Source organism: Hyperoodon ampullatus (assembly GCF_949752795.1).
Source record: "Hyperoodon ampullatus genome assembly, chromosome: 14".
Lineage (NCBI taxonomy): Eukaryota > Metazoa > Chordata > Mammalia > Artiodactyla > Ziphiidae > Hyperoodon > Hyperoodon ampullatus.
In genome coordinates, this window is record NC_136927.1 from 42,568,505 (window position 1) to 42,595,956 (window position 27,452).

The 27,452-nt window shown below is 48.3% G+C and overlaps 1 protein-coding gene across 1 annotated transcript in view; it reads left to right on the forward strand.

Moving 5' to 3' along the window:
- Window positions 1–19,698: 19,698 nt before the first annotated feature.
- Window positions 19,699–27,452, forward strand: part of KATNIP (katanin interacting protein) — a 145,182-nt gene continuing 137,428 nt past the window's right edge. Inside the window, exon 1 of the mRNA XM_079720130.1 lies at window positions 19,699–19,775. Within this exon, the coding sequence (XP_079576256.1) occupies window positions 19,714–19,775 (62 nt within the window). The 5' untranslated portion in view covers window positions 19,699–19,713. The remainder of the gene's footprint in view (window positions 19,776–27,452) is intronic.

The following is a 27,452-nucleotide window of genomic DNA, read 5'->3' on the forward strand; positions in this document are numbered from 1 at the left end:
GCAGGAGGCATCTTCATGCCACCTTCCAGTTACTACACCTCTCCAAGAGTAACCACTATCTTGGCTCTAATAGCATGGATTAGTTTTGCCTGTATTTGAACTTCATATAAATGGATTCACAGAGTAAGCACTTTTTTTGTCTTTTTGTTTCTGTTAAACATATCTGTAAGATTCATCCATTTTTTAAAATAAATTTATTTATTTTATTTCTTTATTTTTGGCTGCGTTGGGTCTTTGTTGCTGCACGCGGGCTTTCTCTAGTTGCGGCGAGCGGGGGCTACTCTTCATTGCAGTGCACAGGCTTCTCCTTGCGGTGGCTTCTCTTGTTGTGGAGCACGGGCTCTAGCCGCATGGGCTTCAGTAATTGTGGCACACGGGCTTCAGTAGTTGTGGCTCATGGGCTCTAGAGTACAGGCTCAGTAGTTGTGGCACACGGGCTTAGTTGCTCCGCGGCATGTGGGATCTTCCCGGACCAGGGCTTGAACCCGTGTCCCCTGCATTGGCAGGCGGATTCTTAACCACTGCGCCACCAGGGAAGCCCCATGTTTTTAAATGTATCAGTAATTCACTCTTTACCACTGTGGTATTAAACCTTCAGTTATTCTTTCATTAGAAAAATTAAATTGCAAATTTTTAAAATAATTTAGTTGTCATTATTTTTAAATTTTCAAGCTTGCCCATTAAATAAACTTTGCTCTCAAACATACCCCAACTTAATTCCCCTTTCTAGAAACAACCTATTATCAGTAGGATGTTCATCTTTCTGGGCTTTTTTCTATTTATACAATTCTAGTCATTGTTTCAGTTGGGAGTGCATTTGGCTGCAAAGAACAGGAAACCCAACTAACAATGGCCTAAACCAGGGATCAGCAAATTTTCTATGTAAAAGGCCACACTGTCTCTGTCACAACTACTCCATTCTGTCATTGTAGTATGAAAACAGCCATAGTCAATGTGTCAATTAATGAGTGTGTCTGTGTTCCAGTAAAGTTTTATTGACAAAAATAGGCAGTGGGACAGATTTGCCCTGTGGGATATAATTTGCTGACCCTTGGCTTAACAACAGGGATTTGTTTGGCTCATGTGGCAAGACATCTAGAAATAGCCTCATAAGAAAAACTAATAATTTATACTCCTGCTAAAAATATTTGAGAAATGCTGGACTCTCTAAGACCTTGCTAATAGTGGGTATTAACAGCCTATGCTGTTTTTGCCAGTACTCTTTGTGTTATTCCTGTGTTTTGGGGGGAAATACCTCTACCTGATATTCCAGCTCAGTAATTTTCTCTATAACTGTATCTATTCTGTTCTTCATTAACTTTTGATTTTTTCTGATTTTGATGATTAAATATTTTATTCATGATTTCTAATTCTTTTGCATAGTAGGTTGCTCTTGTTTGATGGAGTCAACGTCCTCTCTTATCTCTCTAAGAATATTAAATGTATTTTTAATGTCTCTGCTTGCATCATTATCTCTGTTTCTTTGGTTGTTAGTTCCGTCTGTTGAGTTGGCTCTTCTCTTTCATGGTGTGAGTTTTCCTGGAATGTTTGGTGATTTGTGAATATGTGTTCTTCTATGTAATCTGATCCCCTGTTTTCTTCTCTGTGGATGCTATTTCTTTTTACTCGAATTTGCTGCCAGTGATTGTGGACAGAGGGGTGGAAATTGCCACAAGAAGTGTGATGCTAATAGTGTGTCTTCTGAGCCCAGAATCTTCCTTTTCCTTCTGGACACGTCCTGCCTTTCTGTCCCAGAGACCCACAGTCACAGCTCCTACAAGCTGGGTGGATTGAAGGGCCACTTCCTAGCATCCCCACAGGCATTCTCAATCAGTCTGTTTGACCTTTGACCTTAGGCCCCCTCCTCTCCCTGGAGAATGTGTTGCCTCTAGGTTTGGAGTAGCCTAAGACCACCTTCCCCTATCCCAGCAGTCCTTTCTAGCTTCGGATTTGGCCTGTGCTTCTTTTCATTAATCCAGTTCTGTCTGCCATCCATTTCTCAGGAGTTTCTCAACATTTTAAAGCTGCCAGTAGCACCCCTCCATATCTTCCTGTGCTCTTATGAATTTTAAGTGGTGTCATTTCTGTGGACTTGGGTGGGAGAGGCTGATGTGTGTACTTGCTCTTGGTCTTCCCAACTTGATTCAGTCTCAAGGTGACTTCTCATTAGAGTTTTCACCTTCCTGGTCACCTTCATCTGGACAAGTTCATCTTTTTCTAAAAGTACACTGTGTCAGAACCAAACTGAATATTCCAACTATGAACAGATCAGTGTAGACTACGGAGATGGAGTGTACTTTCTAATAAGAACTGGGTTCCAATACTAACTCTGGTCTCTACTATCAATACATTGGTCAAGTCCCTTCACTTCTCTAAGCCTCAGTTTCCTCACCTGTCAAATGGAAATAATGATTATAACACCTCCCTCATAGGTTAATGAAAGTATCAATTGCGATAGTGTGTCAAGTGTTTAAGGTGGGGCCTGGTACACAGTAGGTGCTGAAACATGTTAGTTCCCTTCTTCTCGCTGATCCTGACAAAATTTCTAACACTCACCATGTTTGCTGTGGTGGTGGCAGTTTTTGGCAGCCACATCACTCTGTTAGCTCATACTGAACACATTAGCTAAAAGCCCTGCCTATGTCTCGTGAACTTTTCTCAAGCAGACTTTTCCAGTGCCTCTCCTGGTATAGGACCTTTACCTTGGCCGTGGTGCATTTTATCAACCTGTTCTTGATCCATCTCTAGCCCGTAGAAATTGATCTGAACCCAGATTCCGTCATCCAGTTTACTTTGTGTGCTACCCATCTGAATATCATCTGCAGACTTAATAAACAGCCTTCAACAGCCAGATCTGGCCATTGATAAAAATTACGGCCTGGGATACGACCAAGGACAGAACCCCATGGCATGCCACCCCTCAGGGGAAGAGTAATTTAGATGACTGGGCAAGATGATTAATTTGTCCAGTTCCTTTAATACTCTGTCCTTGTGGCCTGATTATAATAATAATATTAACAACCATGTATTGGGTGTTATTTACAGGCCAGGCACTGGGGTAAGCATTTTTCATATATTATTTTTATTTCTTATAACAAGTCTATAAGGTAAGTATTTGTATTACTTAGGACTTAGTCCCTGTTCTGCTAAAGATAGAGTTTATTTTTTTAAACTATGTTACTTCATTACAAAGCTCTAAAAAGCAGGTGCTTCCCAGAAGCCAAGGGCAGGGATGCATCTGGGTGGCACGATGACAAAAACGGTGTCCAAAATGCTGAACCAGTGCCTGGGGCCCCTAAGGTCCCAGAAAATCCTCTCTCTATGGCTCTTATCTTTATATCTGTCAGTATCCGTGTCCTTCTTCTCACTTGGTACAAACCAGCTTTCTCTGCTTCTCAGTTCACCTGGCAGAAAATAATCCCACCAGCAACTCTGAGTTCATGTTCCCCCTTTTGAGAAAACAGCCAGATCTTCCCTGAGCCTGTTAGTCCCAATTCCCCAGGATTATTGGCTCTGCTTGGGTCAGGTGCCTGCTTCTCGGCAGTGGTGGGATCACAGTGTCTGGACATCACCTCCAGGAGTCTCAGTGCTGTGACCTGGTGGCCATGGGGCAGGCGACATCCAGAGTCCTGCAGCATGACATTTGTACATTTTACAAATGAAAGGGAGGCCCAGAGTCACATGGCAAGTAAGTAGAGGAATCAAGACTTAATCCTGGTTTATCTGATGCTGAAGCTTGTATTGTTGATGCTCTCTGTTCCTTACACTGGGCCACGTGGTCCCAGGGCGGTGCCTGTGTTGGTGCTGGTGAAGGCTGGCCTGTGTCTCTAGCGGGGCAGCTCAAGCACCCACCTAATGCCTCACCATGTCCCAGATCAGGGCTCTGAGACCCTTGGTTGGTTGGTTGGTTTGCTTGTTTCTTTGGTGACTCGTCAGATGCCTCAGTGCTGGCCATCAGAGGACTCACACACAACTTTGATGAGGGACCTGATACTTAAGAGGATAAGCACAGACTTTGGAGCCCAGTAAAGCTAGGTTCAGATTCCAGCTCTGCCACTTTTTTACTGGTGACTCTCTGTGCCTCAGTTTCCATAACTGTAAAATGGAGATAATACCACCTACTTTGTTAGTTGTTGTGGTGGTGATTTAATGAGATAATACGTGTAAACCACATATGGCCAGCATAGAGCAATCAGTTCATGCATCCACTTAGCAAATATTTGTCAAGTACCTGCTGTGTGCCAGGCACTGCCCTGGAGCCTATAGATTTCGGTGAACAAAACAGACACAAATCCACACCCTTGTATTCCAGTGGTTAGAGGCAGACACCAAGCAAATAAATGAGTAAAATATAAAGGGTAGCAGGGAAACAAATAAATCAGGGAAGTGGGATGGGGGCTGCTAGGCGGCTTGTTATGTTATATAGGTCCTCAGGCAGAGACCAGAGGAGGTGAGAGGGGAGAGCTTTGGGCAGAGAAGACAGCAAAGACCAGAGGCCCGAGGATGGAGGCCGAACTGGGGGAATGAGGGGCAGGGTGGTGGGAGGCGAGGAGAGGGGCAAAGGCCAGGTCGTGGAGGGCCTTGTGGCCGTTAGTAAGGACTTGGGCTTCTGTCTGAGTGAGGGGGGAGTCATGGGAGCATTTTCAGTGAAAGAGGGCCAGGACCCGATTTTAGCAGGATACGCTCCCTGGCTGTATGTGGAGAACAGACAGTGGGGAAGGGCAGATGGGGAGACCTGTCGGGGCTGTTGCAGAAACTCTGTGTAGGTGACGGTGGCTCAGACTTGGGGGGGCAGCAGTGGAGGAGCAGAGAAGGTGCCAGGTCCCAAGCATTGTGAAGATGGAGTCGCTTGGATCTGTGGTTGGACAGGATATGGGTGGGGAGGAGAGAGAGGAGGAGTCAAGATGCACTTCAAGTTTTGGTCTGAAAACCAGAGAGATTGGTCATCTCCGAAGATGGGCACGAGAGTGGGGGCAGGTTTTAGGGGGAAGATCAGGAATTCAGCTTAAACCCTGTTAAGACCTCGATTGAACCCGCAGCTGGGTATGGGAATCTGGAATTCTGGGGAAAAGTCATGTCAGGCTGCATCTGTCTGGAATGTTGGAACCATTGATCTTTTTTTTTTTTTTCTTTCTTACTTTTTGGAGAAGGGAAGTGGATGGATGGAGGTCATTAGTTAGGCAAGTAATACAAGGAGACAGCTTCCTTAAGAAAATATTTTTCACCCTCTAGATAAGCCTGGAGTCCCTTGTGCCAATTCCCAACCCTCCCTAATCCCAGCCTTCCCCTCCTGGACTAATTGTTGTCACAAGCTTGGCATGCATCCTTCCAGACCTTTCTCTGCACATCCACATATTCGAGTGTATCCATAAAATATATGTGGTATTTGGGGAGTGTATGTATTTTAACAAAACGGTGTCATAATGAACGTGTCATATGTGCTTTCGTAACTTGTCATTTGCCTCTCTTCTCTGAACTATGTCTTCAAGATCCATCCTCGGTGTTACAAACAAACCCAGATTTTTCTAAACTTGTTACGGTATGTTATGGACAGACTGTGGGTTATTTAGTCATTTTCCAGATGGAGGGCATTAGCATTTTGTACATTCCTCCTCCGGCACCTGTGTGAGTCTTTCTGGTAGATTCCAAGGAGTGAAATGGCTGGGTCTGAGTAGACCGAAGCTATTCAGGGTTTTGTTTTGTCTTGTTTAGTGGAGACTGCTATTGCTTCCTGAAGTGCCTCTGTCACCTTACTCGCCAGCTGTGGCAGGTTTTTCATGAGGGAGGCCACAGGGATCTGTGTTGTCGAGCAAAGCACAGTGGCAGGCTGTGGGTTGGAAGGAGCGCGCAGGAAGCCGAGCAGGGAATTTGTGGGCTGCTGTTCTGCTCTTAAGAACCCACATTCAGAGAGGACACAGGCTACTTTAGGGGCTGGGAGAGATGCTCCCAATCCCTTCCTTTCCTCCTGAAAATAGATTAGCACAAATGAAATACCATCTCTCCTGCAGCCTGCACGCCTGGCTTCTTCCCTGTCAGCCAGTTTCTATTCCTGGCCCTCCTCACCAGCTTGAAGTCATCCCCTTTTGACAAACACACCAATCAAGACATTATAAAAATGCTATTTTTATTAGAGCAGACCAACTCCTCCATCAGTGGGCCCCTTATCCTGACCCCAGCCTGATAGCATCCTTTGCCTGCCACCCTCGACGGCACATTCAAGGGTTGGTGCACGCCCAAGGTTGTGTTTGTCACCAGCTTGGCGCCTGTTCCTAGGGTGTGATCGCAGTCCCACTCCTGAGGCAGACCGAATCCTACACCCAGCTGCTCTCCCCTTCCTACACGGGAAAAGCAAAGTTGCAGCCTTTGAAAAGTTACGTCATCTTTTCTTTGCATGAATTTCAGGCGGGTGTTAACTTTGTGGTATAAAATGCCTTTAGGGTTAGCTCAGGGAACTGGGTCTAGGGTCAACTCCAAGTTCAGATTTTGTGCCATCGTAATTAGAAACTTCGAAATATTTCTCATCAGCATCATCTTCATTGCTAACATTTATCGAGCACATATTACACACCAGGCAATATTCTAAATATTTTGTGTTTATAAGGCGGATGCTTTTAATCGTCATCCCACTTTTTTTTTGCCTTTTTTAATTGAGATACAATTTATGTAACACAAAATTCACCATTTTAAAGTGTACAATTCTGGGACTTCCCTGGCGGTCCAGTGGTTAAGACTCCGCATTTCCACTGCAGGTGGCACAGGTTCAATCCCCGATCGAGGAATTAACATCCGCATGCCTCACGGTGCAGCAAATTTTTTTTAAAAAGTGTACAATTCAGTGATATTCGCAAAGCTATGCAACCATCACTGCTATTTAGTTCCAAAACATTTAGATCACCCCATATAGAAACCCTGTACCTGTTAGCAGTCACTCCCAATTCCTCTTTCCCCCATTCCCTGGCAACCACTAATCTACTGATACTTTCTGTCTCTGTGGATTTGCCTATTTTGGACCTTTCATATATATGGAATCATACAATATGTAGCCTTTTATGTCTGGCTTCTTTCACTTAGCATAATGTTCTCAGGGTCATCCATGTGGTCACATGTGCCTGTGCTTCATTCCTTTCTATGACCAGATGATATTCCATTGTATGGATATGCCACAGCCTGTTTATCCATTCATCCATTGATGAACAGTTGGGTTGCTTCCACTTTGGGGGCTATTATGAACAACACCGCTAGGATGGCATCCCAGTTTGACAGCTGAGGAAACTTAGGAACAAGTATCTTTTCCCACTCAAAAGAGCCTGATGGGATTCTTACCCAGGTGCCTGGCTTCACAGCTGAGCCCTGACCACCCAACTTGGCTGTTTAGCTGTCGAACTAAGGCCTGGAAATTGAAGACCTATGTCACACACCCTCATGGCAACCATGTTTCAGAATTAAATATTGGACCCCATGGTCCGAGGAATTCATTTTTGGGGGACTTGGGTCTGTCCTGTTTGAATTCAGGACCATTGTGGGGAGTCCTGGCTGAGTCGGGACTGTCCATTCAATTCAGTTTGCGTTTACCAATGGCCTTTGATGTAACAAGATTCAGCCCTGCCCTGGGAGTTCATGGTCAAGTAACTGCTGTCGGTCCCCGGGAAGCAGACTGTGGGATGGAGATGTGCGTGCAGGAGGCTGACTGGGGAGGGCTCTCAGGAACAACACCTGTGAGGATGAGGGAAGCAGGGTTGGACAGAGGGAGGAGCTGAACTGTGATGCCGGCCTTGCTGACCCCACAGGGAGCGGTGGGGATGGGTGGCCCTTCAGAGATGTTCCCAGTTGAGGCAAGGAGCCTGGGTCTTTGTACCCTTGTCATTAATCAGTATCAGAGATCAGGCATAACCTGGGGCAAGACAGGCTTCTCTCTGGGAAGGGACACAGCTCCCAGCAGCTGGGGTGTGAGTGGGTGATCTGGGCCTGTAGCACAGAGTCCACTCTACACACCTAGGCCCATGTCCATGGTGGCTTTCATCAGTGTCCTGACAGGGAACAGTCTGTGAAGATGCTTCAGGAGCACAGCTGAGGGCGGGTGTAACCCAGCCTGGGATGGGGGTGAGCAGGGAGGAAGGAGCATCTTAACTGTGCGATGCACCTTGAACCCCAAACCTATACATTCCAACCGCCAGTCCACGAACTGCGCCTCTTGGGTGCCTCAGAGTATCCACACGACTGCTCCAAGCCAAACTCAGCCCCGCCCCTCCTTGACCTCCTCACCTCTCCAAGAATGGCACCACTGTCCCTCCAGTTACCCAGGCCAGAAGCTGCACAATCATCAATACTTCGTTCTTCCTCGCCTCCTTTTTCCAGCCCATCACCAAGTCCTCCGCCCTCACCTTGGAAGCATGTTCTCCCTGCTTCCTCCATGTGGCTGACACCTCTTGTCCGAACACCCACAGCTCCCACTCCCAGGTGCCTCTCACTCCAACCTCCACCCTCTACCCCAGTACCCCCACGTGGCTTCCCATTGGTCTGGGCTTAAGGGAAAAACTCCCTGCTGTGGCCCACATGGTGGTCTTGCCCGCTCAGTCCTGAGTCAACCCCTGCTCCCCTGCCCCCCGGCTCCAGCCCCTCTGTCATTCCTTGTCCCTCTTGATACTGACCAGGGTTCTTGGCCTTCCCCAAGCAATAGAAATTGACTAGAGGCCAGACAAGAAATTCAGGCAAGGCTTTACTGAGGCCCCTGCAGCTGCCGGAAGGAGCAAGAACAAGTAACAGGTCCCCTTACTTACTCCCCGAGGTGGAGGGTGGGGAGCTGGTACCCTATATGGGGTGAGGGTAGTGGTGTGTCCAGGGGTGGGGTCGGAGGCATGGCTTAGGCGGTTTGCTCACCCCTTAGGTGGTGAGTGCAGGGGGCATGTACAGTACCCTGCTTTTGCTCCCGGCCCTTCAGAAGTGTCAGTTGGGGCTTTTTTTGGTCTTTCTGTATCTTTTTGTCTATAATTTGCCCCAACTGCACATGCACGCAGTTATTTTTAGTCCCTTATAGTTTCTTTGTAATTTGCAGCTTGAGGAGACATTTGTCCAGGTGCAAGCACTGCAGCACTGCAGCACTGCAGCAAAGGGTCCCACATCCCAGCTTGTCTCACTTACTCTCTGCTCCCTCTCACCACGTGGCCTTCACACATGCGTTCGTTTTGCTTAGAGCACACCCCGCTCTGCGCCTGTAAGTTAACTTGTTCGTCCTTCACATCGCGGTTGTTGTCACCCTTCCATGGAGCGTCACCTCACCTCCCTGCCACAGTCGTGTTTCCCATTGAAAACCTCTCAAGGCACCACGCACCTACCTCCAGAAATGGCTGACGATGTACTTTGGTGGTGGGGTCGTTTGCTTCAAGTTGGCCTCCCTCCCTAGATGGTCCATTCCCTAAGGCAAGGGAACTTGTCCCCATGTGGAATAGGAGGTGCTCAATCAACCTAAAGGGGGGAAGGGGAGACGGAGGGAGGGAGGAAAGGATCACAGCCCCACGTGATCAGGGAGGAGAAGGGGGCCGGGCGAACCGTCTCCTTTACATTCCTGGATCTCCAGGATCTCACACGGCAGAAATCTTGACTAGTGTGTGAGACAACATCAAAATGGGGACCCTGAGCCCCACTGCACCGCCCTAGACTTGAGCAGAACGTTTCACTCCCTTCCTGGCTTTCCCCACCACTCAGCACCTGTTATTGGCACAAACAGGCTTTGTCCCTCATCGGGCTTTAAGCTGGCTGGAATGTCGGAAGCCAGGGCTCTCCCCTGCGATCAACCAACATGCTCTGACCACTCTCCATCCCAGCCCTGAGATGAGCTCCCAGGGTCTCCTGGCACTGGGCCTTGGCACACGCTGTTCCCGCCCGGATGCCCTGCCCACCCCGTCCCCCTCTGAGCTCCTTAGTGTCGGCACCTGTCCTCTCCTCTGCAGGGCCTGCCCCGCCCTGGAGCGATGCCAAGGACCCGTCCTCTCCACCCACCGCCCCCGGCACAGCACCTACTCCATGGCCTCAGAGCAGCGTCTCTGCTGCTCCTCTAATTTCCTTGAGGACAGGGATCTTGCCTTCCTGCCTCCCTCTCTTTCTCTTCCTCCTCATCCCTTCCTTTCCACAAATACGCTGGCCCTGCCCTCATGGGTCTGGCATCCCAGCAGGGGAACCACAAACAAACAAACGGAGATACTTGCAAAGAGGGAAGTACTGCCACGTCGAGGAGGCTGAGAAGGCCGGGGACAGTCAGAAGAGGCCCCAAGAAGGGCCACACATGCCCATGAACAAGAGGAAGCCATCCGGGCAGGGGGAAGAGCAAGTGCCTCGGCCCTGAGGAGGAAGGGGCCTCTCTGAGAAACAGCCTGAAGAGCTGTTGGGCTGAGGGGGGTGCGGGAGGTGGGAATGAGCTCAGGAGGGTGGTGGAGCCAGATTACATCCATCTCTGTCTCGGGCCCTTAGCGCAGCACCCAACCCATAGGAGAAGCTCAAGGAGTCTTTGTTGAATCAGTGGGCAGGGGCCCTGAGTGCTCCCCCTTTAGGGGGCGGGGGGCAGCCCTGGGAGGAGAGCGTCCACTCAGGAAGCCCAGCTTGCTGGGCAGGAGGTGACAGGTAAGGTCCTGGTGATGGATGCGCTCTGTGAGAGGTTCATTCCGTTAGAAGGAAAAATTCTCGGATGCAAATCAGGTGGTGGAGGCCGAGATTGGAGGGAAAATTCCACCCAGGCCGCCTCTCTCCTCCCATCAGGCCAAGTGACGGGTGCTGTGGGATTAGAGGCTCTGACAGGTAACAGCCGCCCTAAATCAGTTTAGCACCAGTCTGGGAGTTCAAGAGCAGGCGTGCCTTGTTCCCTCCTTAGCAGTCAGAGGCTGTTTACACTACTGGGCTTCCAGTGGGCCCTGCAGGCCTATGTCCCCTCCCGAACTCTCCTCAGGGTGGACGGTGGGAACAGCCTCAGCCCATGGCAGGTCTGCTCAAAACCCTCCACTAGCCTCCTGGTCACCTCATAGTAAGACCAGAGTCCTCACCATGGCCTCCGCCCCCATCTCAGGGCCTTTGCACTTGCTGTTCCTGCCACCTGGAAACCCCCTTTGTCCAGATTCCCACAGGGGTTCCTCTCCTCCACTTCCTTCAGTCTCTGCTCAAATGTCATTTCACCAGAGGCCTTCTCTGACCCCCTGGCTAAAATAGCACCTCTCTCCCCACTCCCTCTGTTTTTCTCTATCTCCTATTTTCTGTAGCACTGAGCATCATTTGACATACTATATATTTACTTTTTTTTTTTTTAATTACTTGTCTCCTCTTGCTAGAATGTGAGCTGCATGATAGTGGAGACTTTGATGTGCCCACTGTGTGTCCAGAAGAGGTGTTCAATAAATATTGAGTGAACAAATGAATTGGGGAGATGAGGTCAGCGCCTCCCGCCTCTCGGGGTTGTGTGGATGTGGGATTTCAGGCACCGAGCTTCCCAGTATGTGGTTTGCACACTTGCACAGCACTGCAGGTGGCATGTAAACGTGCTATTTCAGTAGGGCCGTATTTCTGTTTGCCTTCTGTTTATGGCAGGCGATAATGATTTTCCATTTATGGCATTAATATAAAGTTTCCTTTTTAAAGCAAGCTCATTCAAGATTAAAAAAAGAAAAATCTATATTTGCCAGCCTAAAAGACAGTTTATAATACACATTGCCATCTTACAAGGAAACTTTTCTGAGAATACAAAGAAACGTTAATTATTTTCTAGTGGCTATGTATTGAAAATGATTTTTTAGATAGCCGTGGAAGAAAAACATTTTCATAAATATACAGCGTACCGTGTCCTGGAGACCAGGAGGAAGCCCTAGATTCTGGATCTGCATCAATATTCTACGAACCTGAAACTAAGTATAAAATCTCAAGGTGTACATTGGTTGCAGTAAATAATGGTGCATAGGTATTTGAGAAATAACCCGAAGTCTTCTTTGGATTATCCACCTGGTTTGCGAATAGCATGTGATTTTATTGGCACATCTACCCAGGGCATGCGACACTCCAATCTTTGCTTCAGTGTTTGTGTTGTTTTGATCCACCTCTAGGAGGCAGTCTCAGCCATTGCTTTAGGTCTTGCAATGTAAGCATACTAAATGTGGAGTATTTATTGTTCTTGTTTTGAGGATGGGAGTACATCTGATATGTCAGCAAAAGCCGCAAAAAACAAACTCAGAACTATACCTTTTCATTCAACTAATATGCATTAAGGACTTAACTATACAGCACCGGGACACAAAGAACAGAATCACTGGGAGAACACTGGGGTGGGTTTTGAAGGAAGAGTAGGAGTTTTGTACTGTGAGATACATTTGGATTGTCACTTTCTGTGGGCTTAGGGCCATCGTTGAGAATATTCATTAAGGAATTATTTTAATCCTCTACTAAATGTTCCTCTGGCCGTAGGACACAGCAGAGACTTCAGATTCAGACACCTCTGAGTATTAGTTCTTCCACTGTACCACCGAGAACTCACTCAAGTGTGAGTCATACACACACACACACACACAATTCAAAGTGGCTTGAGTGAAGAAAGGAATGTATTAGCTCTTGTGACTTAAAAGTCCAAGATAGTGCTGGCTCCACACGGGGCTGGTTACGGGGATTGAACACAGTTAAGAAGTTCTACTTTCTATCTGGTCTGTCTCTCTGTGTCCTCAATTCTGCTCCTTCTATGTTGGTGTCACTCTTGGACAGATCTCTTCATGGAACATAGAAGGACATGCATAATAGTGAACCTAATCAGTTGATTAAAAAGTAACTTCTTCCAGGCTTCCCTGGTGGCGCAGTGGTTGAGAGTCTGCCTGCCGATGCAGGGGACGCGGGTTCGTGCCCCGGTCTGGGAAGATCCCACGTGCCGCGGAGCGGCTGGGCCCGTGAGCCATGGCTGCTGAGCTTGCGCGTCCGGAGCCTGTGCTCGGCAACGGGAGAGGCCACAACAGTGAGAGGCCCGCGTACTGCCAAAAAAAAAAATTAATAATAATAATAACTTCTTCCTTTTGGTGGCCCTTGTAGCTCTCAGCTCACATCAGCTAATAATTCCAGGGGAAGAGGAAGAGGGACTTTTCCAGCAGATTCAACCAATCCCTGGGTTGAGTCTGTTGACCTGGCTTTGGGCACGTGCCTAGTCCTAAACCAGTCACATGGCCAGGGAAACGGACTAGCCAGACTAGCCTGGCCTTGAGTGGCCAGGCCTCTGTCATGTGCTCGCCCTTGAAGTGCCAGCAGTGTTATTTCCACCCACACCACATGGATTGAGAGTGGAGGAGATGTGGTTTCCCAAAGGAAAACCAAGACGATGTAACTAGAAGAAAATGAATAGATGCTAAACCGACAGAAACAACAAATGTCCACTATCTCCACTTGGACATGGCCCTTGGGCAATTCGCTTCAGCTTTCCAAGCCTCAGTTTCCTCCTCTGTAAAATGAGGATAATGACCCCAGGGCATAGCATTACTGCAGACACCCACAATAAGCACCACAGAGAGCATCATAAATGGTCATTAAAGCGGCCCGAAGACTGGGCTGCAGTAACCTCGCTTGTCGCTCATAAATCATCCCTCAGTTAAGATGTGGCATTTGGGGGAGGGGGAGGGGCAGGGCAGGTGGAGTAGTCAGTCAGGTGTGCAGAAGTGCTTCGAGAACTCTGTGGTGCCCCCTCTGTGGTGCCCCCGACACAGTGTGTTCACAGCTCATTATTAAACCATTCCAAGTTATTGTTCTTCTCCGCTGGGACTTGACACCTACAAAGTCAGGTCCTCAATGTCCTCCAGCCCTGGAAACCAACCCTATGCTCTAAGCTGCTCGTTAATGCAGCTCAGGCTCTGGCACTCGCTAAATCAACCCTGTTTAGGAGAATTCCAATATTCTGGCCTCAGAGGAATACGTGATCCCTGAAATACAGACTGTATCGAGTTCCTTTAAGCATAACTGATTCTTGGTGTTTCTCTCCAATTCCATTTCTTTTTCCCCCAGAGAGAATTAATAATATGGCCATTGATAAAATTCTACACCATCTCTGGGGCCAGCATTAGGGATAAAAATGATAAGGATAACAGTAATGGCAGTGGGACTTTGCTTTCGCATCACGTCCAAATTCCTTAAACCTTTTCCCGTACTTAACTCACGCCTCCCCGGCACCCATCACTCTAGTCAAACCCAACTTCTGGCCAATCCATGAACGTTTCAGGCTTTTTCAGGCCCCCAAACCTTTGCCTGTGCTGCTCCTGCTGCCTGGAATGCCTTTCTCTTATTGCCCAGCAAACCTTTCAACTTTCAAATCTCAGCTCAGATGTCTCCTTGTTTATTCATTTAGGGCCCATTGTGTGCCAGACAATGTCCTAGGGGTTTGGAATACACCAATAATCAAAACAGATGCAGTCCCTGCCTTCCTGAAATTTCCATTCTAATGCAGGGGATGGCCCAATAAATAAAAGGCTTGATGAACAAGATAAAGTAGAGATTATTAGTGAGCGGTTGGGAGTGTGTGTATGTGTGTATGTGTGTGTGTGTGCACGTGTGCACACACGTGCACGCACAGCTTGCAATTTTAAATAGGATGGCTGGGGAGGACCTCCCCGAGAAGGTAAGATCTAAGACAAGCCTTGAGGAGGTGAGGAATCTGGGTATTTACCTGGGGGAAGGAATGGTGGGTCTAAGGCCCTGAGGTGGGCACATGCTGGGTGTTGCGGGTACTGGAGTGATGAGGAGGAGGGTGGAGCAGTGGGAGGAGATCAGGGACGTGGATGGAGGCCCAATGGGCAGGGCCTGGTGGCCGCTGGGACCCGTGCAGAGTCCAGAGCAGAGAAGTGACATGATTCGACTTCCCTTTCATCAGGACCCCCGGCTGTAGAAAGGAGAACGGACTGTAGGTGTGAGGGCGGGAGCCAGAGGCCAGTGAAGGGTCCCGAACCAGTGTGGTAGCGGGGAAGTGGGGAGAAGTGGTCAGCTTTTGGATACATGGTATTTTTCACATGGAGCTGATGGATTGGACGTGGAGTGGGAGAGTGAGTTAGTGAGTTACGCTTCGAAGATGACTGCCAAGGATTTGGGCCTGGCCGTGCCCTCAGGAGCCTTCCCTGTTCCCTCCTTCAGGTCCTTGGCATCACATTTTATACATTTTGCTATCATCACTTGTCTCTGTTTTTTGGCCTCAGACACCCTTGGTAATCTGATCAAAGTATGGACTCTCTTCCCAGAATAGTACCCTTGTGCATTCAGTTGAATCGGTGCCCCAGAGCCCCCTGCGGGCCATCCCCCATATTAGGGACGCCTGGCCAGAGTGTGTTGCTTGACTGGGTACATGAAAGCAGGGGGTGCCCTTCACACCGCACACAACAGGAATGGGGGCAGAGTTGTGCAGATCGGCCCCTGGCTGGTGGTTGGGTACTGTCTGCAGGCACGCTGGAATCTGAATGCACGCTGGGTCAGTTTTTTGTTAAACCCTCATTGCATAGGTAACAGCCACACAGTAAACACTTGGTCAGTGTTTGCTGAAACACAGTGATGATAAACCTGGCGCTTTCTAAGTTTCTCCCACCTTTGTGGGATGCCTTAAATATTAATTAATGCCTCCGCTTTATAGCCTGAGAAATAAAGCCTCAGCAAAGTGAAATATGCCGTGCTGGGGAGAGGTAGTGTCTGATGTCTGACCACGGTGAGGGTTAACCAGGTGGGTACTTGGTCAGCCTTAGCAGTTATCATCACGGAGCTGGATGTTGTTGAAGCTGAGACCCGAGCCCAGGACTCCAGGCTCCCCCATGATGGTCCCCTCCTTCCCCAGTTCTGTGCTCCAGAAATTTATAATCCAGCTGGGGAATCAATAATAAGAAGAAAGAAATGGATCCTAAATTACTTCTACTTTTCTCCTAGTTAATCCTTAGAGCAGCGAGGTAGACCTTATTACTATTCCCTTTTTACAGATGAGGATACTGAGGCTCAGAGAAAGTAAGTAGCAGGGTTCAGGACTCACCTCCAGGTCTCCAAATCCCCAGATAATGAGTGAGCAATAGATATAGTTAAAGGCTTACAGTGTAGCACTTAATTATATATGGTTTCACGCTGTATTGTATATAATTTAATACTAATTGCAGGGTTTCAGAATGAGCTGAAGTGAGCGGGGGTGAGAATGGTAGGGGAAGGCTTCGCGGAGAATTGGGGAGCTGAGCTGGGCCTTGGAGAGGATTTGGGTGGAGGCTGGAGGGAAAGGGAATCGAATGATTAAGGCATCGGGATAGCAATGAGCTGGCTGGGAGTGGAGAGGGGCCAGGATAGTACTAGTTAAATAATGGAACTCCATAAATGCAAATGTAACTAACTGTTCATTGAGAGCTACCCAAGTGCCAGGTACTGTGCTATGGCTTTCTTATTGTTATTGCATCCAACCCACCTTTGACCCTGTGAAGGAAAGACAAATCCAACCAGACAGGTACTGTTGTTACCTCCATTTGATAGATAAGGAAACAAATAGCACTGTTGTGACTTGGAGCCAGGCCTGGACTCCAAAGCTCACATTCTTCACAGCTCAAGTTCAGTGCTGATCTGATTAGAGGTGGGCGTTTTGTGAATAGTGAGGGATAAGCTGGGCTGGTCTAGGGCCTTGCTGGCTAAGTGTGGCCCACGGGCATTGTCTGGGAGCTTGTTAGATGTGTCGGCTTGGGACCCTTCCCAGTCCTGCTGAAGGAGAACCTGCATTTCAGCACAATCCCCAGGTGATTTGTGTTCACGTCAGCATTTGAGAAGCAGGGGGCTGGTGAGAAGTTTGGCTGGATCTATGCCTGAGCTCTTCAAATCTTTCCTATGACATCTCCCTCCTGGCAGAGGCGAATAAATGTATTCCCGGAGGGTTTGAGGTAAAAGCCCAGGACAGCCCACCCCAAGCCGAGATTTCTCTGAAGTCTCATATTTCATCTAAAAATGTCATTGACTATTTCATTCCATACCATAATGTATCAGTGGTCATTTTAATATCTCAAAATGGTTATGTAAATTGCCATGGAGTAGGATCTGTATTCCGGGGAGATGCATGGGATGGGTTTCCTTGTATCTTTTGTTTTGTTTTGTTTTTTGTTTTGCATTATGCGGGCCTCTCACCGTTGTGGCCTCTCCCACTGCGGAGCACAGGCTCCGGATGTGCAGGCCCAGCGGCCATGGCTCACGGGCCCAGCCGCTCCGTGGCATGTGGGATCTTCCCGGACCGGGGCACGAACCCGCATCCCCTGCATCGGCAGGCGGACTCTCAACCACTGCGCCACCAGGGAAGCCCTCCTTGTATCTTAAGTGGGGTAATAATAACCACTTCAAAAGCTGCTGCAAAGATCAAAGGAGAATCATGTATATGGAATTGCTGCGTCAACTGTCCGCATCGTACACATGTTGTTGTGGAAGGAACTGAGAATCCTCTCCAGACCCAGTGTCCCGCAACCAACCAGCTGTCCAGAGGGCGGAGGTCACAGGGCTTTTCTCACAGTCAAAGTGAGGCAGGGCTCAGTCCCGAGGAGGACAAGGGAACATCTCTGAGCATCTCAGGAAGCCAGGGAAATAGGAATAGGAACACCTATTGCTAGTTTGTTTACATTTCTTATGATTTCATAATATCACCCTTTCTTATTATTCCCCACTTCCTGATTGGCCAGATTTGCTAAGCCGGAAAACCCCAGGAAAATCCAGAGGCTTCAGAGACATCGGGTGAGAGAAGATGGGAGTACAGCATCCTGTCCCCAGGTGGCCCAGAGAGAGGGGAGCCTGGGAGGAAAAGTGGGGGTGACAGGGAAAGAGGGAAGCAGATGGCCACAACCTGGAGTCCTATAGGAAAAGGGGAGAGAAGGGGCCTGGGCTGTCAGCCCTGGACTAGCAGTGACTCTCTGGCTTCCCCATCCAGGGGACCCATTTCCTTGGAGGAAGAGAAGAAAGAGAGAGAGAGACCCAGAGAGGTGAGATGGACAGAGACAGTGACCATCCATGTCCAAGGCCAAGGAGGAAGGTCAGCCAGAGGAGGCGCAGGAGGGAAGGGAGGCTCATTCAGAACCGCAGAAGCTACAGGAGGGGAATTTGGGGATGGATAGGTGGGAACAGCTCCCCATGGCCCGGAGCAGACGAAAAGGATGAAGTTGGGAAGAGCTGTTATATTTGCTTAAGGAGGTTATGAGTCACCCTTGGGGAGAGTTCTGGTAGATTAGTGGGGTTAAGGCCAGATTTTGAGGTGCTAAGAAGAGAATAATGGAGATTCTTTTTTTTTCTTCTTCCCATGATAATTGTTAGGATTTTCACACAAATTGTGTTTCTCTTACAAATGTCTTACTTGCCATTTAACACTTAATCCCTGTGACTTGTGACTAGAATGCAGCTGATATTGTCCCTTTAATCCATTCCTTGGCAAAAAGTTAGTTAAGAAACATAGAAAATTGCAAAGCATTGTTTACAGTATCATCTTACTTTTGTTTAAAAGAATGTGTGTGTTTGTGTGTGTATTTATAAATATGAATATATGTATATTGTAAACAAAGAAAAACATCTAGAGAAATATGTATCAGATTGTAATGGGGGTTTTACTGGTATATACATGTTGCTTTTAATATGTATAGTTTATTATACATTTATTATCCCTCCATAAAGCTGTAACAAATTCTAATAGGGGTATCTCTAATGGTCAGGTTACGGTATATGACTTATAATTCTTTTGGCTACAAAGGGCAGAAACTCAGCTGAAACTTTAAAGCAATAACTAAGTTGTTCCAGTACTTCTTCAGGCATGGGTGGATCCAGGGGCTCAAATTATGTCACTGGGAATCTCTCTCTCTCCATCTCTGGGATCTGCTGTCTTCTTTCTTGACTTCATTCTCAGGCAATTCCAGGCCTGCATCTCATCACTTTAGCACCCCAGTGGAAAGAGAACAGCTTTTTCCCCAGGAGTATTAGCGAAGTCCCAGGGCTGACTTTCAAGGGCCGTGCTCAGGCCATGGCTCATCCCTAGACTAGTGAATCGTTGTGGCTGAGGGAAGAACTATGTTGATGGTTGAGACCAAGGCCAAGGTCATGTGACCCAAGAGGAGACCAAAGGAACTTTCAAGGGCATCTAAGGAAGCCAGTGAACTAAAAAAAGGGGGCCAAATGGTTCCCCCGAAGAAACTCAGAGTTCTGTGGCTGGAAGAGGAAGGAGGAAACCACAAATGTCTGCTTTAAAGGAGCCTTCATTCTTTGGGTCATGTATTTTTTTGGGGGGGTCATATATTTTTGTAATGACTGAGTTGTTTATAATAAGCATGCGTTTTTCTTACAATGGCAAGAGAAAGATGAGCTTCCCCTCTTAAACAACTGATCTGGGTTCCATCTGGTTGGGACAACTGAGATCACAAAATCATGAGTGTGGAGAAAACCATAAAGCCCAAGTCTTCTCAGAGTCCTTGATTTTATAGGACATGGGAGGAGAGAACAGTGGCAAGGCTGGGGAATCGACCTTCTCCTTTTCGTAGATTGTTAGTTGTGTATGTTCAAGACCCAGTGGCCCATAAGACAGTCTCTGGGTCACCAGGGTGGTGTGCCCAGGGAGCTGGGCCTTCGTCAAGGTCAGCCTCCCTGCCTCTCGGCCTCCTGTGTGGTGTGTGCTGTACCCAGGCTTCAGTAAAGCTTCCCTGCATTCCGATATCACACCGCTCTGTTTCTTCATTTCAGGGTTACACTAAGGACATGGTGACAGACTTTGATGAGAAACACGATGAGTATTTAATATTGCTCCAGCAGAGGAACCGGTAAGATGAAGCCGCTCAACGGCTGCCCTTAATATTAGCCAAATCAAAATCCTATTTAGATTTATTAACAGCATGCAGGCTTTTTCACATAGGAATGGCATGCAGTCACCCTCCACTCAGAATCTTGGAATAATATCCGCCATCCCAGTTCCTATTTCTCCATTCACCGATTTAATTGCATCTTTTGATTGAGCGTAGCAAACTGTTCGACGTGTCAGAGCCGCCTCTCGCTTCCCTGTTTCGGTTCTGGGAGAAGCTGGGTTTGCTATGAAAAGCTAGAATTTGGCAGGGCCTGTGCATTAGTCACCTGAATAGGCCAGCCTGTGATCTCACAGGCTTTGAAGGTCCCTGGAAATCTGAGCCCGTAATCATGCCTTGTTGTATAAAGGAGGAGTCCTTTTACACTTGTGTTTGAAGTTGGTTGATGTCATTTAAAGTTAAGTCAGTCCTGATTTTGACTCTGAAGTGCTGGTTCTTACAAAAGCCTGCAGCCATGCCATGTGTAGTGACTGGGGTCAAGGCTTGTGGTCTGGTTTGAAAGGGAGTGGGTATCATGTCCTCCGTGACTTTGCAGGGCTGCACAAGTTCATTTGCAGTTCACTATGGTTTGTCTTCAGGCCTGGAACCTTACAGAAAGCTGGGTTTGCAAACTCCGATGCTAGGAGGGGACAGGCAGGGAGTGAAGCTGGCTCAGTGGGGACAGTGGGCGCCTGGAACTCTCACGGGCCAAGGGGTCCATATCCTCCAAGGTGGCCAGAGAAGCTGGAAATCTGGATTTGTGTGGTGAAATCTCCTGAGTTTTAAAATGTTGGTAATGAATTCAAATCAAAGCACAAAACAAACAGAGGAATACCGCAAGCCCCCCAGACAGATCTGCAGGAGGGGGAAGGACAGGGGTACTAATGTGGGGCTTTGTGTTGTGGGCTGGGCTTGGGGTCTTGTAGGTAAGAGAGTCTGCGGGTTGTTATTCTGAATGTGAATTCAGCCCTTGTTTGATGGGCTGGATTCCCGGTGCTTGTCAACTGGGGCCCCGGTGGCATGTCACATGGGGCAAGTTTTTATGGTGCGGGATTGTCCCATGTGTTGTAGGAGTTTAGCATCCCTGCCTACCCACCCCTTTACTTAATTCCACTAAGACCCCCAGTATCTATGACAACAATACCTGCCCGCATTCCAGATGCCTCCTTGCAAGGCGGTCCCGCCCCCGCGTAGAGAACTTCTGAATAGATCAACTCTCCAGGACCAGCCAGAAATGCCAGGCAACATCCCATGTGCCCAGCTGCTCTGCACTCATCTCTCTCCATCCAAGGGGCAGCCTCAAACCCAGGCTTGTGCTGATTAGACCTGTGTGGGTTTTTATCATCATTAATGCCAGGAACAGAATGTTTTTATTCAGTTTCTGGCAGGCTGGATGGTGCCACTGAACACCTGGGCGATCATTGAATCATATACATGTGACTTGTCTGGGAGGAGAGTGTCATAGTTCTTTATGAGCAAATTGCTTCTCATTAATCGAGAGATCAATACGTGCGTGATCAAAGGGCACCGACCAATAACATAGCTGAACAGATCCAGAGATGAGGTTGCAGCACAAAGGCCATTAAAAAATATGTCAGCATGGAGCTGCTGTAAAATTTGGGGGATGTGTTGTCACCAAGAGCGAGCTGGCTTGATGACAGGAAATTAGAAAGTAGAGCTAGAACACCTCCAAATGGAGACCTGCAGAGTGGGAGTGCCCCTGAGCTGTCATCAGATGAAGCCTGAAAAGGCACCTTTGCTGGAGTGCCAGCTGTGTGGCAGGCACCTCAACCCCATCGGTACAGTTATTGCACCTATTTTACAGATAAGGAAGCGGAGACCAGGACAGCAAGCAATTTGCCCACGGTCATGCAACCAGGAAGTGGTGGAGCTGGGCGGTGCTTTCTTATTTATGTTTTGTTTGACATTGTCATCAATAATCAAAAGGAGAGAAACCTGCCAGGGTTGCCAATGGCTCTTAAGTTCACTACGGAGGAGTTTTGTGGGAATAAACTGAAATTGACTTGGAAATGTAGTTATAAGACTGGGTAGAAAACCAGCCTCTGAACTTTATATTGGGCATAGAGGAAGGTGAAAACCCGGGCTGCTTATCTGCATTGCCTTGTGACCCAAGAAGGGGGTGTGCAATCACTGGGCTGAGTTCTTAGACATCTGCCCAGAACACAGCTGCCCACAAGATGCTGGTGACATTATTCTTCTATTCATTCAGCAGGATTCCTTGAGTACCTGACTCAGTGCCTAGCATTACCACTGGTATGAAGGAGAACATTGCAATGAGGGAGACACAGACTGTATTAGTTAGTGCTCCTTTGCTTGAAGGGACAGGAACCCAAGGTAAATGACTTTAAACAATGAAACGTATTGACTTGTGAAATTAACAAATCCAGGATGATACACTGGCTTCAGGCATAGTTGGATCCAGGCACTCAAACTGGGTCACTGAAATCAGTCACTCTCCATCTCTCAGTTCTGTTTTCTCATGTTGGAATCATCTCAGGCAGGTACTTGCCTCACGGAGGTCAAGGCAGCCACTGGAAACCCCACACTTACATCCCACCTCGAGGGGAAGAGAGCACATCTTTCCTAATAGTTCCAGCAAAAGTGCTGAGGAGGGCCTCCGTTGGTCTGGCTGGGGCCCCGTTCCCATCCCTGAGCCAATTGCCGCCCTGTGCCTGGTGGGGGTGGCAGGGTCTGCCTGGCCACTCCTGGGCCACCCCATTAACCTGGGCGATGGTGTGAGTCTCACCCAAACCACGAGGAGTAAGAGGAGGCGGAGAGCAGTTCCCGAGGGGAACCTGAGGGGCTGTGTTTGGAAGATGGGGGAGAGTTGCTGGGCAGGCAAAAAGAACAGGTGCCCACCACACAGCCCTGGCCCTCAAGGAACTCCCCAGGCAGCGGCAAGTGAGCACAAGGCCACCTGTGACTTTGCCGGAAGCGCAGAAAGTGATCACGTGCTCCAGGAGAGGACGGGGCGAGTGGAGAAGGTGTGGCCGCCCTGTTTCACCCCCGTACAGCCCTCGCCCAGAGGGTGCTTAGTGATTCTAGTCACTCAGCTTCAGGAAAGATGTAATCACGGCCAGCAGGACTCATGAAAATCCAACCAGAATCATCAAAGGGCTGAGATATGAGGAACAGTTAAGGGCTAATGGCCAAGAGGGACTGTAATATACGCGTTAGATGGTGGCAGATCTAAGATCTAAGAATCCAGCAATGGTATTTGCTTTTTTTTTTTTTTTTTTTTTTGCGGTACGCGGGCCTCTCACTGTTGTGGCCTCTCCCGTTGCGGAGCACAGGCTCCGGACGCGCAGGCTCAGAGGCCATGGCTCATGGGCCCAGCTGCTCTGCGGCATGTGGGATCTTCCCGGACCGGGACACGAACCCGCATCCCCTGCATCAGCAGGCAGACCCTCAACCACTGTGCCACCAGGGAAGCCTGGTATTTGCTTTTTGAAAAAGGTTGTTTGAGGGAAACTTATAGGAAAACGTACCCATATGAGAGGTGAACCCACTGCCCCAAGAGGAGATTCAGGCAGAAAGGGGAGAACCAGCACCCGGGGTGGGCCTTGCACAGGCCTGTCTCTGAGCTGGAGATTCATCTGGTATCCCCTTCCATCCGCATGAGCCACAGGCATCCTTGGTCTCATTTTACAGAAGAGGAAACAGGCCCCAGGAGGTGTAGGGACTTGCCCAAGGTCACAAAAGCTGGGAAATGGCAGAGCCTCCAGTACGGAGCTCTGTCCTCCACCCACATGGGTGGGGGGTGCTGACATCCTAGAAGACAAATTACAGAGCCTGTGGGCCCCCAGGTTCTGGGAGGAATGGCAGGCTCTTTGCACCACTGCCTTCCTCCTCTCCATCCTTCAAGGCTGCACTGAAATGCCACCACCTCCAAGAAGCCCCCACCTGGGAGCCACTGCTTCTCCTCTGAACTCTCCTTGCTTGGAGCCCCTGTGGCATGATGCCTGGTGAGGAGACAAGCAATGGCACAGTGATGTGGCTGGGAGACGGGCTCCGGAGCCTCATGGACTGGAATTTAAATCCTGGCTGCTTCCTCGGCTCTCTGACCTTGGGCAAATTCATCTATAAAACAGATCAATGGTAGGAACTTAATCCCTGGGCCAGTGAAGGATTAAGCAGGATGAGGTGCTTGGAGGTCCACAGTTAAGCCCACCCATCCAAGTATACTTTCTCCATCATCACCATCATCATCATCATCATCATCATCATCATTTTTTTTTTTTTTTTTTTTTTTTGCGGTATGTGGGCTTCTCACTGCTGTGGCCTCTCCTGTTGCGGAGCACAGGCTCCGGATGCGCAGGCTCAGCGGCCATGGCTCACGGGCCCAGCCGCTCCGCGGCATGTGGGATCTTCCCAGACTGGGGCACGAACCCGCGTCCCCTGCATCGGCAGGCGGACTCTCAACCACTGCACCACCAGGGAAGCCCCATCATCATCATTTTAATGATAAACATGCCTTCTCAAATGATGTCCAGATAATCCTTGAATGCCTGACCCTTAGAGAACCCCTCAGTTGATCCTGGGGGTAAATGAGGTCCAGAGGAGGCAAGTGGCCAGCCCACAGTCACACAGTAACTGTGGCGCTTAGAGACCGAGATGGTTCAGTCATAAACCCAGTCACAATTAGGCCTATGAGCAACACGCCACCTGCCCTTCGAGCTCAGCTAAGTCCTCTCACCACCTGGACCCCTGCTTGTGCCCTGACCGCCCAGCCATCAAGCATCTCATGTCCGTCCCCCCCCACCCCGTCACAGTCCCTCACGTGACACCCTGTGCTCTAACTCACAGTACCTCCACTTCCTCTTCTGAACAAAAGAGCTCTCTGTACAAGTGACCCCAAAGGTCATTACGAGATAAGCGGAAATGATGCCTGTGACGTGGTTAGATACACGGTAGCTGTATTAGGGGGCGCGTCCATGCCTTCTCTCTCCTGCTAGACCTTGAGTTCCAGAAATATTGAGAGTATTCCTCACCGTTCCTCACACTCATCACGGACCCCACACCCAGGGGGCAGGAAGGGAGAATAAACAGGCACACAGATACTATTCCACAGCATGAGGCAGGGAGACACGTGCTCTGAAACAAACAGAATCTGTAAGGGAATAGAGAGTGACAGGGCAGCAGGTGGCTGGGGGCTCCATCTCCGAAAGGGCAGGGACTTAATCTGATTTTTCTGAATCCCTGACACTAAGGGCAGCTTTTTATGCAAAGTAAGCTATCCGTTAAAAAACGCCCACTTTTCTTTGATGCCACAGCAGGGGAGTTCCTTTAGTGATTCCTTTCACAGTCTGAATAATTATCTCCTCATTTATCAGTTTCTTAAATCCACATTTTCATAAATCACTCTGCCTAAAGAGAGACCTCTGTGGAGCGCCAGCCACAGAGCCTGGATAACGGGATGCCACCGTGACCATTAAGGTAGCATCAGGAGACCGGGTGGTCTCCGGAAGGAAGTTGAGGCAGGCACTCCCTGTCTAGATGGTCAGATTTTCCTCGTGCCGCCCCTCCCTGGGCTCCCTGTTCTCCCTCCCCGGGGACTGCTGGTACCCACTGCGCCTTTGGATTGTTTGCTCCAGAGAATGCAGCTACTGCCATGTTTGGAAATTGTCTCTTAGTTACTTGTGTTTTCCGTCTGTTTTATGCTGTTGCCCAACAATCAGGCATCTCCCAGGCTTCCGAGGCTGGCAAGAGATAAGCAGTCTGTAATAAATGTTCCTGCCACGATTGGCAAGATGGATGTATCAACCATTAAAGAAGCATTTAAAAAGCAAACAAAGAAATCACCAGTAATATCACCACCCTCCCTCAACAGCTGATTTAATTTTCACATTTATCACCCTCCGCTCTGGGTCCACAAACACACTTTTTTCCAACTTTGCACTTATCACATATATACCATTTTTATCCTGCCTTTTTCACCCCCCCACTGAACAGATCACAAATAATCCCCTATATTTCGACAGACTCTTTGTAATTTTAACAGCTGCATGAGATCCCGGCTTCCCCTTCCCTAGTGTTGGACATTCGAGTTGCTTTCATGGTTTTGTTATGACTGAATGCTGACCATTGTTCCTGATCAGAAACAATTTGCTTACTGGGCAAAGACCAAGCATATGGCATTTCTGTATTTTCATATTACTTCTGAGAAGGTCCTCTGAGTTTCCAGCAATGTCTAAGTTTGCCAGTTTCAGCTTGCTAGCTTTGTAAGTCGCCTTTGTTGTGGTGAAGACTCTGGAGCCACATTGCTTCAATTTGCATCCTAGCCCTGATGCCATACTAGCTGTGTGACCTTAGGCAAGTTACTTAACCTCTCTGTGCTCCAGTTTCTTTATCTATTCAGTGAAGTTAAGAAAAGTAATTACCCCACAGGGTTGTTGTAAAGATTAAAGTCTTAATACAGTCAGTCCTTATTATACACAGACTCCATATTTGCAAATTTACCCACTCACTAAAATTTATTTGTAACCTCCAAATCAATACTTGCAATGCTTTTGTGGTCACTCAAAGACACATGCGGATGGCAAAAAAATTTTAGTTGCCCAGCACACACGTTCCCAGCTAAGGTAGAACAAGGGAACACTCTGCCTTCTTGTTTCAGATCTTACACTGTAAAGTGTCCTTTTCACATTTTACTTAGCGCTGTTGTAACCGAAAGTGGGGTCCAGCTGCTCACCACTCAAAAGCCAATAAAGAGTCCAGGTTGGTGGAAAGGAAAGTTTGCTTTATTTCAGATGCCGGCAACCAGAGGGGAGGGCGGACTTCTGACCAAAGGCCAACTCCCCCCACACTGACAATCAGTGGGCAAGAGCTTTTATAGACAAGGGAAGGGGGCTACAGGCAGAAACAGAACAGTCAGCTCTTGACAGTCATCTTGAAATTGGTCCTGCGGTGGTCTGACCGGCATCATTTGATTGTTTTAAGTACAGTTAATCTTTAGTTCCAGGGTCGGTTTGTTCCCATTTCCTTGAGGCCAATTCTTGGAATTGTGGGAGCTTATGTCATGGCTACAGTCCTGTCATCATGTAGTTAACTTCTTCCACCTGGCGGGGCTTTCAGTATCTACAAGACAGCTCACTGGATATGGCTCAGAATATTACCTATAGCCCTTGAGAAGGAACTAAAGGTCTTGTTGGACTGTTTTCCTTTGTTTCTGCATTTTCTCACTTCTCTGATGAAATTTATTCTTTGGCTAAGTTTTCCCACAGACAAAAGGCAGGCTGAGGACCTGGGGGACAAAGACCATAGATAGGGTCCTGCTCTGTTTCACCGTGTTTTTTATATTTTTGTGCTTTTCATTGATGACTTTGCTGTTTAAACTGGCCCCCTGGCATAGGAGTAAAGTGGTGTCTCGCATTTATTTCTAAGCCCAAGAAGGCTATGATGTCCCTTACAGAGAAAATACGTGTGTTAGATAAGCTTCCTTCACTCATGAGTTGAAGTGCTGCTGGCATGAGTTCAATGTTATTGTATTAAGTATATATTAAATAAGGTGCCTTCAAGCAGAAACACACATAAAGCAAGGTTTTGTATTGATCGGCTGATGAAAATGTTGTGACCAGAGGCTCACAGGAACCAAATCCTGTATTTTCCCCTCGGAACAGTGGTTCAGTATTCACTAAT